This window comes from Astatotilapia calliptera, chromosome 19 (genome assembly GCF_964374335.1).
Source record: "Astatotilapia calliptera chromosome 19, fAstCal68.1, whole genome shotgun sequence".
Lineage (NCBI taxonomy): Eukaryota > Metazoa > Chordata > Actinopteri > Cichliformes > Cichlidae > Astatotilapia > Astatotilapia calliptera.
This window is the reverse complement of record NC_137440.1, coordinates 16173110-16185951: the sequence shown is the minus strand read 5'-3', so window position 1 is coordinate 16185951 and position 12842 is coordinate 16173110. Positions and strand designations below refer to the sequence as shown.

The window sequence follows — 12842 nt, the reverse complement described above, 5'->3', positions numbered from 1 at the left end:
CGTGTTCATCCCTTTATGACCACAGTGCACCCATCTCCTGATGGCTGCTTCCAGCGGGACATCACACCATGTCACAAAGCTTAAATAATCTCAAACTGGTTTATTGGACATGGCAATGGCTTCACTGTACTCGGACAATCTCCACGATGACTATCAAGGATGTGCAGCTGGCAAATTTGCAAAAGCTGTGTGATGCTATCAAGCTGACATGGACCAAAAATCTCTGTGCAAGTTTTCAGCACCTTGTTGAATCCATGTCATGAAGAATTAACACAGTTGTGAGTTCTCTGAGTGTTAATGTTCTACAGAGTACACAAACTACCAAAATCAATAAATGCCTGTGAATGCACCAAAATGCTATTCAAAATAATGTAGGGATTAACTATTTTATACCATTGCACATAGACCTCAGGAGGAATTAATATTCATTTGACTTTGCATGAATTTATTTACATCTTTCCTTATTTATTTGTAAATTTTTTCATTCATTTATACATCCTTCTAATTATTTCTGTAGCTTTTTAATGTGTTCATTGTTAATTTCCGGATTCATTTTATTAATTTTGTTTTAGAAATGTCAATTCTTGCCACAGTTTTTGTTATTTAATTTATGATAAGCATTATTAGTAATTTGTTTATTTGTCTCATTTTAGTTGAGTCACTTTTTTGTTCATTGTATGTGTGTAAGAACAAATATAACACATGTGAAACAGAGTTGTGTGTGCCTCTTATTTATTTGTCTTCATGGGCAATTCACTGAATAAAACAAATACTGTTACAACACAAAAAAATGACCATTCTCCAAAAGCAATTTTGGCCACATGTTATGTACATGTTACTACATAATAAAAAGGCCTCCTCATATCACTGTGTCCTCCTTTTTAATGATTAAAAAAAAGAAAAGAAAAAGCATGTCACTGTTCACCAAGCATTTACATTGGAATCAAATGCTCAGGTCAAACCACCTTTACTTTTTTATTTGCAAATGCAAAACTTGTCAACAATAAATAATACTATAAAATGTACACAAAAAAGATTGACAGTCCACCACGAGTTAAAACAGTTTGGATGATTAGGAACGAGAAAGTCTGGAAGGGGTGGGGTGAGGGGGTTCTCTTCTTAGCAAAAATGTGACGGTCCATACAAGCTACAGAAAAAGCTGATCATCTATACATTGACACTAGCAAGATAACAAAGTTGTTGTTTCTGGTATATTTCATTTTGTACAAAGAAGGGAGAGTCTTCTTTACAAGCGAGCATCATTGTCTTAACTGGAGAGATTATACAAGCAAGAGTTAAGGCAACTTCTCCGTTGTTTCTGAAAAGTAACATGAAGTTGAATCATGTTTTATTTTGCCTGTGGACCACTTGTTTTTAGCAGTTTTGGAGTTGGTTGTCATTGCATAATTAAGGCTGCTGACCAGGCCTGTAGTCCATCGCCAAAAAAGGAATGCTGGATATTTGTCACGAGTCGGGTTGCCATCACAAAGACTGACTCGGTGGTCCAGGTTTTCCCCACGAGAGTCAGGCTTTCGCATGTTTGGTGTCTGTCTCAGGCACAGATAGTATACCGCTTGTGACGCCAACACAGCATGGTGCAGATTAGAAACAGACACAATTGGGCATGTTGCTGTAGTCTCTGTATGTAAGTGTCTCTATGTAAGCAGGAGTGAAAACAGACATAACAACGGATTGCAGTAAGTTCCTCATCAAATCAAGCCCTCTCAACATTTTAAATCAGTATGAAAGTACTGGTTAAGATATCTGGGGTTTTCCATCCTAGGAATAAATTTGTTAAATTTTCCTGAAGGCGCCACAAGAAAGGTCAGGGAAAGGTCAATAAAACAAACAGAGTTATTCTCTGGGGAAGAAATTAAATCAATTTCAATTTATATTCTTCTGATGTAAACTGTATTTTTTGGGAAAGTATTACAGAAAGAAGTAGCTCTACTTAAAGGAATAAGTCACCCTAAAATCACATTTGCACATCTTCCCTGTGGCCTGCCATGCTTTCACTCCATTCCTATCTTGTGTATTGGCTGTAAAGATTTTTGCCTTCTCGTCTCTTCGGTATAATGGAACTAAACGTCTCTTAAATATTTGTGTGCAACAGGTTAGGGTTAGGATTTGAAAAACTCGGCAGAGCAGGGCCCACTTAATTCAGAAACCTTTAATGTACTATTTTCCAAATAATGTCTGCTCTTGTCATGGGAAAATGAAAGGTTTCTTCTGCACAGTCATGGGTGTAGTTCTGTAGGAAGAGTAAATGGATCATGATTTTGGAAATGGGCATTACTGTTGAGTTTTTCAAATCTGTTTTAGCACTTTAAACACACATGCAAATGTCACTCACAGACTGTGTATTTAAGATGGACTAAGCCACCGTGCCGTCACCCACTGACCATTTGTGCTTGGGCTGTTTGGGCCATTTGCGCAACGTTGGTTTCCATGCTGGAGCCATAAGTGACTATATCTGGATGAAAGGGTGCTAACACTTGTGAGTTTGGTTAGCAAGCACCACACATACATGCCTGCTAATGAGCTTTAAGTAACAGACTAATAAAATATTATAATTCATTCACCAAAATTAAAGCACAAACCTCTTGAGTGGGCTGATAGATGGCATATTAATTGTCTGAAAATATAATTAAAAATGTTGTAAAAGACACCAACACCTAAACCAAGTGTTGTTCTTATGAAAGGGGAAACTCCAAAAACTGTTTTTGTGCCAGGCTGTAAAACATGGTTGTATGCTCTTTTTAATGTATTTTGACAAAGGAAGCTAACTGAACTTCTTTGTTTTTGGAAAAAGCCTCAAGTGGCCAATCCGGGAACTGCATTCCTTTATATTTCCTGCAGCTCAATGTGATTTAATTCCATTATATCACTATATTCAAAACTACACCAAAAATAACAGCACTAGATGCGTATTTTAGTCTGTCTCTTTAAGTGCAATACAGCAAAAGGCAGACAAGAGCTTCATAAGACTGGCTCCGCTTGCAGAGAATTGAAGCAGAGACGAGGAAAAGCTTAAAGTGACACCAAAGCTGGGCCTTGGCAAGAGGCGAGCTAAGCCTAAATGCCTGACTAAGAGGCGACAGATAGAGTTGCACACTGCTTATTCTGAGTCAACACTCTGTAATCTCAGCTGGGCTCTCTGCTTGCACCTGCCCCACACACACAAACACAAAGTTAAATTTACTATGTGCATTGTGCCACATGAGTATGTATGCTTGTGAATACGGGCGTAAGGAAAAGCTCGGTCTGGTCTTTACAGTGTAGAAAATAATTTTTTACTTTTATACTAATAGTTTAAAGAAAATCAGGGTGCAAGACAAACGATAATTGAAGATCACTTTGTCATTTTAAGACAGATTCTATGTCACGCTTACTGTGACATATCACAGGTCTAAACCGAAAAGAGTATAATAGTAATGATGCTTTTGACATCCACTTCTCTTCTCTTGGGTCTTCTTTTCTTTTCTTTTTTCAAAATAAGTGCTTGTTATTTTGGCAGCTATAAATTATCCAGTCAAATGTTCAGTTTAAAATCCCATTTCCACTAAAAACTAGGTGACATGTTTTGTTTCAACACACCAGAGGCCTTTGGCATGTGATAATACCTTGTCTCACACTGGTACAGTGCACCTCCTCCATAGGAGTGTAAACTAAATGCTGGCTTTGTCTGATGGCGTCCCAGCTCACAGCCGATGTGTAACTGGATCAGATCAAACTGGATGGGTGATAGTTGTGTTGCATTTACTCAATCTTCCCGGTAGGATCTACAAATGCTGAAAATACTTTCTTAAAACAAAAAAGAATTGGCAAAAAAAGAACCAACTTGGCAGAGTTAGTGGACAAAATATTGCCATAAAGAATTTGTCCTCTGTGTGTTTACTGTTCAAATGTTTCTGTTGTGTTACTTCAGCAGTTTTCCCTTCAGTCCCACAAGAATAATTTATGAAAGAGCTGGCTTCCTCCTGCATCCCCCTCAAAATTCAGTGCAGTCAGTCTCAAACTAACCCATGACAGAAACATCACTGGTAATGTATTATAGAAAAGATTAAGTACTAGCCTGCGGAAGCGAGTACCCACTGCAGGCTGGAAGATGCTTCCACATTGCCATGCCATCTCAGTTCTTTTGGTGGTGCAAGTAAGCCTTGAAATGCTCTCTGTTATTACTCTTACTAGCAAAGATTACTGTTTAAGCACACGGGCAGCATTCCAGAGGGTAGAGAAAATGTCAATAATAGGAATGATTATCAGGACAGCTCCATCTTATCCTTGTGTAACACTAAAACTGAATTCAGTGGAGAGCAAACAGACAGATGCCAACGGAAAATGGCAGAGATGCACGATTCCACCCACACACTTACTTGCTGGTGAAGGTTATCTCCAGAATATTTCTCAACATATGTGAAGGTGGTTTTATGCCCCCATCCATAAAAAAAAAAAAAAAAAGATTTCCCAGATTTCTTAATCCCATTGGATTCACCCAGAACTTTGTGACAAGGTTGGCAAGGACATTTTTGCTGGCTGTGAACAAGCACGTGCATTAACACACAGATACCAAATCTGGGCTTGAGAGATGCATCTCTGCAGCCACCATCATGCTCGGGGGAACTCACTATGTGTTCTTAGCCATTCCTGTGTAACGTGAAAACTTTTGTGCTGCTTTGTGCAACTCTCTTTTAAACTGACTTACAGTGTGCATGAATTGTCATTCCAGAAGCATTCAGAGCATTCAGAATGACTTTTTGTGTGTGTGTGCCTTCCCAAAAGATAAAAGGCATTCACGAACAGCAGCACTTGAGCCAAATGACTCGTCTCCAGCTCATATTTCAAGGTGACAGTAAACTCTTGAAAATGATATAATCCCATCAGTTTTTACATTTCAGAGTCAGAACATCACAGAAAAGCAGCTGCAGATTTGTAATCTTAATATCTGATACTTTGGAACTATCAACAGAAAATCTGGGGAAATGACAAATCAAATAGCTTGAAAATCAGTTTGAAATTTCATTAAATCACCCTGGTATTTAATTGTGTATCTACTGCTTCCATAGACATACGTGCATTAAAAAGTCTGGCTCCTCCTCAGCAATATGGCGCCTGCTTTGACTCATCATTCCATGAACTGAAGCAACCGGTGTGGCATCTATGTGCAAACATTTCTGGTGAACAAGCAAATGCCAAGTTGATTTTTAATGCCTCTACAGCTCAGTGACAAGTGATAAAAATAAGACTTACAGGAGCAGAGATTTTATACCTGTGGTGTGGCACAAAGTTGGATTGAAGCGTTTCAGTTTTAGGGGCTCCTTCAGTAATTTTCAAGCAGCAGATTTGAATATCGGACACTACAGTGCGTTCCATAGTAAAAAGACAATACAGAGAGTACTTGTTCGATAGGGGAGGGTGGGTTGAAGTCTAAAGGGGCAGTGTGGCTGAGAGTCTCTAAATGAGGAGAGGAGCAGTGGGGTAAATTCCTCCTGTTGCAGGAATATACTGACTTCAGTTCAGGGATCAAACGGTCCTGGTGGCCATCAGAGTGTCTGTCGCACAGACAACAGTAGTCCACTTGGCTATGATACACATCATCATGTTTGTTTGGACTCATCGGTCATCAAAGGCGATTTGTGGTGCTGGTAGACTGGACGATGGGTAAGGATGAGGACAGTGTGTGTGTGTGTGTGTGTGTGTGTGTGATTTGGAGGTGGGGGGTGGACAAGTGAGTGTCGTTGATGGCACTGCGGTCCTCAGAGCATCCATCTGTGAAGCAGAGTGGGAGGAGAATTAGACGGAGTCAGAGCTGTTTTCGGGCAAAGCTGATGCATGAATTCAAGGTATTTTAATTTGAAGGTAAGTGGGAGAGTGGAGGATGCTCAGAGCAAAGACAGTTTTGGTGTTAAAACCACTGAGGGCCAAATTAAGGAACATGCAGATTTTTAACAGCACTTCCTAATTTGTGGTTTATTCTCCCAGCAATCAGAATCAGCTTGAGGACACTTTTGGGCAAATAAAGAATAAAACATTCAGCTTCTGCGTCTCTATTGGAATAAATTTTACATAATGTGTTAAATATTTCATAATGAATGCCTTGTGATGTTGCAGGCAAGGTGAGATATGGTATTCCACATTTTGCACACTATGGAGGACCAAAACCCTCTAGATAAATAATAAATATATATAAAAAATAAATACATGACTTTATTAAAAATAATATGCAATCAGGTGCACTAAAATAATATAAAAAAACTATTGTAGGCATAAATCAATTCGAGAAATATATGAATTAATATTTAGAATTTAATTAGCTTCTATTTTTTATTTGCTGGAATTTCTCTGTTTAATTACGGAGTCATTCATTTAGGTTGGGAGAAACAAGAGGAGAATAAATTCTAAGGGAAAATAATGCAGAAATAAATATGGAACTTTAAAAATAAGTGAAATTAAATTCCCCCAAAAAAGAATCAATAAATTAAACGGACAAAATAATCAAAATCAAAGTAATATAAATAATAAACCAAATGGGAAAATAAATATTGAGTAAAATAAATAGATTTTGTGGTACTTTGTTATTCTTTTTAAAAACAAAAAAAAAAGGAGTATTAAAATAAATGTAGGCATAATGGATTTACCTGATTGCATTTTTTCTTCAGAACTTAAATGATTTTTTTGTTGGTTATTATTTTGCGCAACCATTTACCAGAAAGCAAGCGAGGGAGGCACTGTTGATCCTCCATATTTTTGCTACTGTATCAGTACTTGCAGATTGCAGCGCATCACTTCTGTTTATTTCAGCTGCTGGTTGGCGTTTAGCAGCGCTGAGTGTGCAGGGGGCTTGATTTCCATCTTTTGTCGTTACCAATTAATCTTATTCAGAGCACTCGCCTCATGTTACCACAACCTGAATTGGTCTTCAATTGCTCTTGAATACAATTTCATTTAATTAATAACTCGAGGATTGCATCATTAAATTTGGCATTAATGGCATAAAAGGCTCCTCATTCAAACTCCGAAGCTCATATACTGCCAGTCACAGTAAAGCAAAGATGGGTATTCCTCTTGTAAAATGACATCAAGGCGCAAGCTCATGTGGAAATGTATGTTTGGTAAATGAGTGTTGGCTAATCACATGACTCCAAATGCTCCTAACATCTAGGATAAATGTATTTGTTTATGTGATGTTGCTGAGTCTTAAGGTTTTATTTCAGAATGGTTTGGCTGTATATTAAGAGGACAAGGCCCTCCTTGTGCACAGCCTGCTTGTACTAACACCACCTTGTAGGTGTGCTGGTTCATTTAATCTTTTCACAAATGGGCTTTGTGTCAGGTTCCCTCCTGCTTCACTAACCCTTTTAGAGTCTTTTCAGTGCCAGTCCCTGCGAGTGCCCCTCCGGGTGACAATCTCATACATCACCTGCAGTCCGTCTGTCACAGTGGATTTAATGCCAGGGAACCTGCACTCTGGCATTATTTTGGAGGTAATAATTCAACTAATGCTTGTTTGACCCTTTCCACTGTGACTGCACGAGGGCACACCGAGTCTGCCCTTGAATCAAGCATCACATTGTTGAAATTCTGATTAAGTGATCAACCCTATTATGTCTTTTCAAAATGACAAAATACAAAATAATCCGGTTGCCAGAGATTTCCAGATGTGAAGATTATAAATATGAAACAGCTTGTTAAAGAACATTTTCAACTGAAGGGAGTCATTTTGAATAGTTTAAAGATGCACCCTCGGGAGTAAGAGACTTTTAAAACCAACTCTTAATCTGATAAACCCCCGACTGTGAATTATGAAATGTCACTGAATAAATATGTTTGAATTTATATTTCAAGTCGGTTGTGGGAAAACACTCACCTCATTTGTTTTGATTGCGAATTCGCAGACACCTCCTCTTCAGCGGCGGCTCGAGCTCAGGACTCCCAGCGGCTGATAGCGGTGCGCTGATGGAGCAGGAGAGGATGGCTGTCTTGTCGGCGGCGGGCTTTGGCACAGGCTGTATGACAACACAGCCTCCGGTCGACAGCAGCGGTAGGGCGTAGGCATGCTCACCCTCCTCCAAGTTGGAGTCAGGATCTGGCTTACCCTCCACCGTGTTACCCATCTCATCTTGTGCTGAGACCCGCTTCCCTGGCTCCCATTCACCTACGGAACAATTGTTCTCTTTCAGCGCCTCACGCTCAAGCTCACCGTTAGCTGGGTGCTTCTCTGCCTCTCCTTCTCCTGCCTCTCCCCTTCGGTCAGATTCGAACGCAGGCGTGAGAAGTGGATGCCATCCTGTACCATTGACTATCACATTACATGGGGCAGCAGGGCTAGTCTGGTGCTGGGGTAAAGATGGGGGCTGGGTCCGTACTGTACTTGGTGAGGGTGGTGTTGTACGGTTAGAATAGTGGGGACTCTTCTGGCTCACTGAAGCTTTGCTGGGAGCACTGGAAGGTAGGGCTGATGATTCCAGTGTGTTAGGGTGTGTGGCCCCTTCTGGCTCCGCAGCACTGAGGAGTTCCTGTGAGAGCAGAGCCCCTTCCCCTTCATCACGATGGCTCTTCCCTTCCCTGCCCAGCTCAGCAGCTGGTGGAGATCTTGAATCTGCCTCTGGCTCTACTTTGACCTGGACACCAGGTAGAATCCTGTGAATTACCTGCTGCTGGCATGATCTTTGGCCCACTGTTAGATCAATAACCCCATCCATCAATCCAGGGCCACTGCTGAGACAAAGGTTGCCTGAGTTGTCCTCTGCCTTCACGGTCAATTCCACTGTCCTTCCTCTCTCTGACCGCACAGGAGAGACACGCCCTCCAGCTGGCTCTATCTTCTGGCTCCCTCTATCACCTCCAGAGGAGCCTGGAGAGTGGGGCCTAGAAGCTGAAGCTTCTGAGGACTCTGGAGCACTTCGGACAGAACCAGTACTCTCAGGTCGGTCCCTGGAGGATTTGGGGTTGAAGGGGATAGGGATTGGAATAGGAATTGGGACCGGGAGGGGTACAATGACAGGATAAGGGACCAAGAGAGTTGGGGGAGGTACCAATGGAGCCAAGGACGGCATGCCAAAGTTCATCATTGGGGGCAGGGGGATGTGTCCATTGGGCATCATGTTGACTGGGGGAAAAGGCGGTAGGCCCGGCATGGGGATTCCAGGGTGTGGGGGAATCATGCCAGGGTTGGGATTAGATGAAGGGTGGACATGTGGAGATAGCAGAGGCCTGTGCATGGGGCTTGATGCAGGACCAAGGGTCCTAGGAGGTGGTGGTGGACCAATACCAGGAATGATTGGGTTTGACAGCGGGCTGTTGGGTCCTCCTGGGTGGGCAGAGGTGCGAAGAAATGGGGGGCGGATGTGCTGCATCATTTGATGCTCCATGAACAGAGGCAGGGGCATGGGTCCCCGGGGTGTCATCACCATGGGAGGGCTGCCAGAGGGGACCCCGACTGGTGGGTGAAGAGCAGGAACAGGTGGTGGGGGAAGTGAGGGGCTCTCATGGGGTCTGGGTGTGGGGATTTTGACTGAAGAGGAGGAGGATGGGGAGCAGACAGCTGCAGTGTCTGAGGGTGAGGCAGCTGAAGATGTGGAAGGGGCCAAAACTGAGGTGGCGGAAGGCCCTCCAGGTGAGGGAGCTTTACGTCGAAGGTCCGTTAGTGGCGTTCCCCAGGATTCAGGAGTGAGCAGCTGCACTCCTGAACTGCACTCCGGCTTACCCTCCCCTCCAGCTCCGTGTCCTGGGTTACACAGTGCTCCAGGAAGGGCAGCCTGGGTCTCTTTATAGAAAATGTCCATCTTATATTGGTTCAGGCATTTGGCACTGCAGAACTGCAGCCTCCGCTCACCAGCACCAAAGTCCAGGTACTCCTTAGTATGGCGAATATGTTTGCACCAGTCACACACCTGCAAAAAGGAACACACATATATAAGCACCTGTCAGCCTGCATACAAAGGACTCCTGATCTGTTTTTGATGATCCACTACAAAATATTCTCTGAAAAATGTGGGGAAGACGCTTAGTCTCCACACCATCTGTAGAGAAGCTCATTAGAGAAAGATTATTTTTAAGGAAGCTGATGTAGATTGTAAATACTTTTACAGATCTGCTGAAAAAAAAGAAACATTTAACATTGAAGTTCTGCTTTCGACATATTTATGTGTTCTATCTTATGCTCGCATAATGGCGTTCAGCTGCTGAAGTGACTTTGCCTTTAACCTTCTGTCTTAACAAGAAATGCCCATTTACACCTTCTGTTGGCTATAAAGACCAGCGCCTGAAGCACAACACAAAAAGACGATTTCCCTCACACTGGTATTGAATTGTGGGTCAACAAGTCAAATTAGGTTAAACGGTAGAAGGACCACTGTATATTGGTGTAATGGGTAACTGGGTGAATAACAGAATTTTGTGCTGTTCTTTGGGTGGTGAAATGTTTTACTTTAAATATCTTTATAGGTTGCAGGTGATGGCTGAAGCTTGGTGCAAAACGTTCACATTTTCTAACATTTTTCTCAGTCGAGCTCTGAGGTTTTTGGCTAAAAGCCACAGTTGTTTGCTGAAAATTATTTACTTAAAGTGACTGCAATATTAGTAAGATTGCAGTTAAAATCAGTTAATCAAGTAAAGCCGGCTACACGTGAAAAGTGTGTATTTCTTTTGGGACCCATGCATTCATATGCCTTTTTTATATTTATATACTGCATAATTTTGCATCCTCCTCTCTCCCTGGACCCTTCTGCTGTACCTCCAGAGCTGCATGTAACTGATCTGTGATTTCTGCCACCAGTTCCTGTCAGGTGTTTTATGTTGTATTGTTTGTTTCCCCTCTTTGTTCTTTTCTCTTGACTCCTTTCTTACTCACACAAAGCAGCATCAGATGCCAAAATGGCTCTACTTGAGATTTCTACCTATTAAAGCAGAGCTGATGTAACATGGCAACATGGCTATAAAGGGGTTAATAGTTCCTTGATATAGTAGGTGGATTGGTTGCATAAAGCCTTGTAAGTCAACAGTAACATTTTACATTCAAAAAATGGACTCGACTTCAGAGATTGCTTCTGTATGCAGAATGCAAACCTGGGCTGGATCCAAACATGTGGAGGCTCAATTGAAAAGTTGTCTTTCTTAGTCACCGCAATGGCAAAGATCCCAAAACGCACTGCTGCACTGTTTCATCAACGTTATACACCTTTTTTAGTGCAAAACGTGCAGATTTTTTGAGGGGAGGAAAATGAATGTGACCCTGGTAGAGCAGATAGCAGTGGGCGAGCCCTGAACACGGAGTTACTCGTCAGGCCACACACAGCTCACTCTGTCAGCTCTGGGAGGAGTGGCAGGTCCTCGCTGGAGATAATTAAGGCATTAATCAGTTGTCAGACCCTTCAACGACATCCATCCATCACACAGACCCTTAAGCCCCCCTGCTGAATGTTAATAAGTCGAGGGATGCAACCGGAAGGTGGATAAACTCCTTTTGCAAGCTGCATAGCAACATTGGATTATTTGGCAGGAAAGTGTCTGGCAGCAGCTGAAAGACAGTGGACTCACATGGGCTTTTGGGCAGATGCACTGCAGCACTGGCCAGGATTTCAAAAAGAAAACACAGTGTGCTGTCCTTCAACTGCAACATGTGTAAAACATCAGGTTGCTTGCCTCGATTATGTGCTTTACATCAGAGGTGAACTGGTTGAAGCAGAGGCATTCACGAAAAGGGCAAAAGTCTGCATTTGACAGTCATTAGAGAGTGTCACTCTAACTTAAAAACTGAACCGAGTTTGAGAGAAGCAGCCGGAGAGCAGCAAAAACAGATCAGAGACTGAACTACACGGCGCTGGAAGCGCTCGGATGTCAGTCCCTTGAATTCTACATGCTTTAACTGCCCATTTAGTCCTCACTAATTCAATGAGCCACGACTGAGTAAAAGTCAAAAAGGTGCTCTCACAAGTTGAGTTTGATAATGGTATGCCCAGGATATTTTAAATAATAAATGTGCTGAAAATTTCCTCGACTCAGAAAGACAGATGGAGAGCACTTAACGACTTTCTGCACCGTGAGTGAAATTTCACTGCGCATTACGCTAATGGAGTTGTGCTTTCTCTTTCTCGCTCTCTCCCGGCTCCTGCACACAGATGTTTGCAGTTGAATGTAATTATGGTCATTTATTTCCATCGTGGCCAACGAACCAGCATCGGCGGTGTAGTTTAACCGTTTGCATTACAACAATTATCCGGCTTCTAAACAAGCACCCCAGTGGTCGACATGTTCTCCCTCCTCTGACTCTCTGACCCAATCCAGAGTCTAGGGAATTTTAGGAATTTTAGGAATTCCCACATTAGTCAGCGACATGTTTTAGTGCATAAGAAAAAAATGAACACATAAGGTGAGGTGATTTGTGAGGGGATTTGAGACATTCTCAGAGGTTAGAGCAATAAATAAACAGCATTTAGTTTGCTGCATTCAAAGAGAATGACCCAATAGAAAAGGTTAATTCTGTGGAGGACAAAAACTGCCGAAATATTAAAAATATAGAAATATATTGCAATTATGCAATGCACCAAAATATTAGAAATAAATGTAGAAATCCACAAATTTATAAACTGTGACATATTTATAATTGAATTATCATCTTTAACGTAAGAATCTTCATATTTACTTGCTTCCTCGTTTAGTTTACCATGTTATTTATTGACTTATTTACTTATTAATCTCTATTAACATTTACTCTTTAACATTTTTCTATTGCTGTATATGTTTCGGTTTTGTTTTGACTTTGTTTTCCTTTCATCAAACAGAAATATGTATAAAATTTAAAACGAAAGGAATAAATACAAAGAAAAACACATACAGAGGCA

General features: G+C 41.6%; 1 protein-coding gene across 5 annotated transcripts in view; it reads right to left on the bottom strand.

Annotated features, from left to right (window-relative positions):
- Window positions 1-715: 715 nt before the first annotated feature.
- The window catches only part of sobpa (sine oculis binding protein homolog (Drosophila) a), a 59919-nt gene continuing 47792 nt past the window's right edge, over window positions 716-12842 (bottom strand). For 4 of the 5 annotated variants that reach the window (XM_026151072.2, XM_026151071.2, XM_026151073.2 and 1 more), the window contains 2 exons: window positions 7868-9893; window positions 716-5769 (listed from right to left, as the gene is read on the bottom strand). In XM_026151072.2, coding sequence (XP_026006857.2) covers window positions 7869-9893 — 2025 coding nt within the window. In that variant the 3' untranslated portion in view covers window positions 716-5769; window position 7868. The remainder of the gene's footprint in view (window positions 5770-7867; window positions 9894-12842) is intronic. The other variant, XR_003270571.2, reaches the window with a different exon arrangement.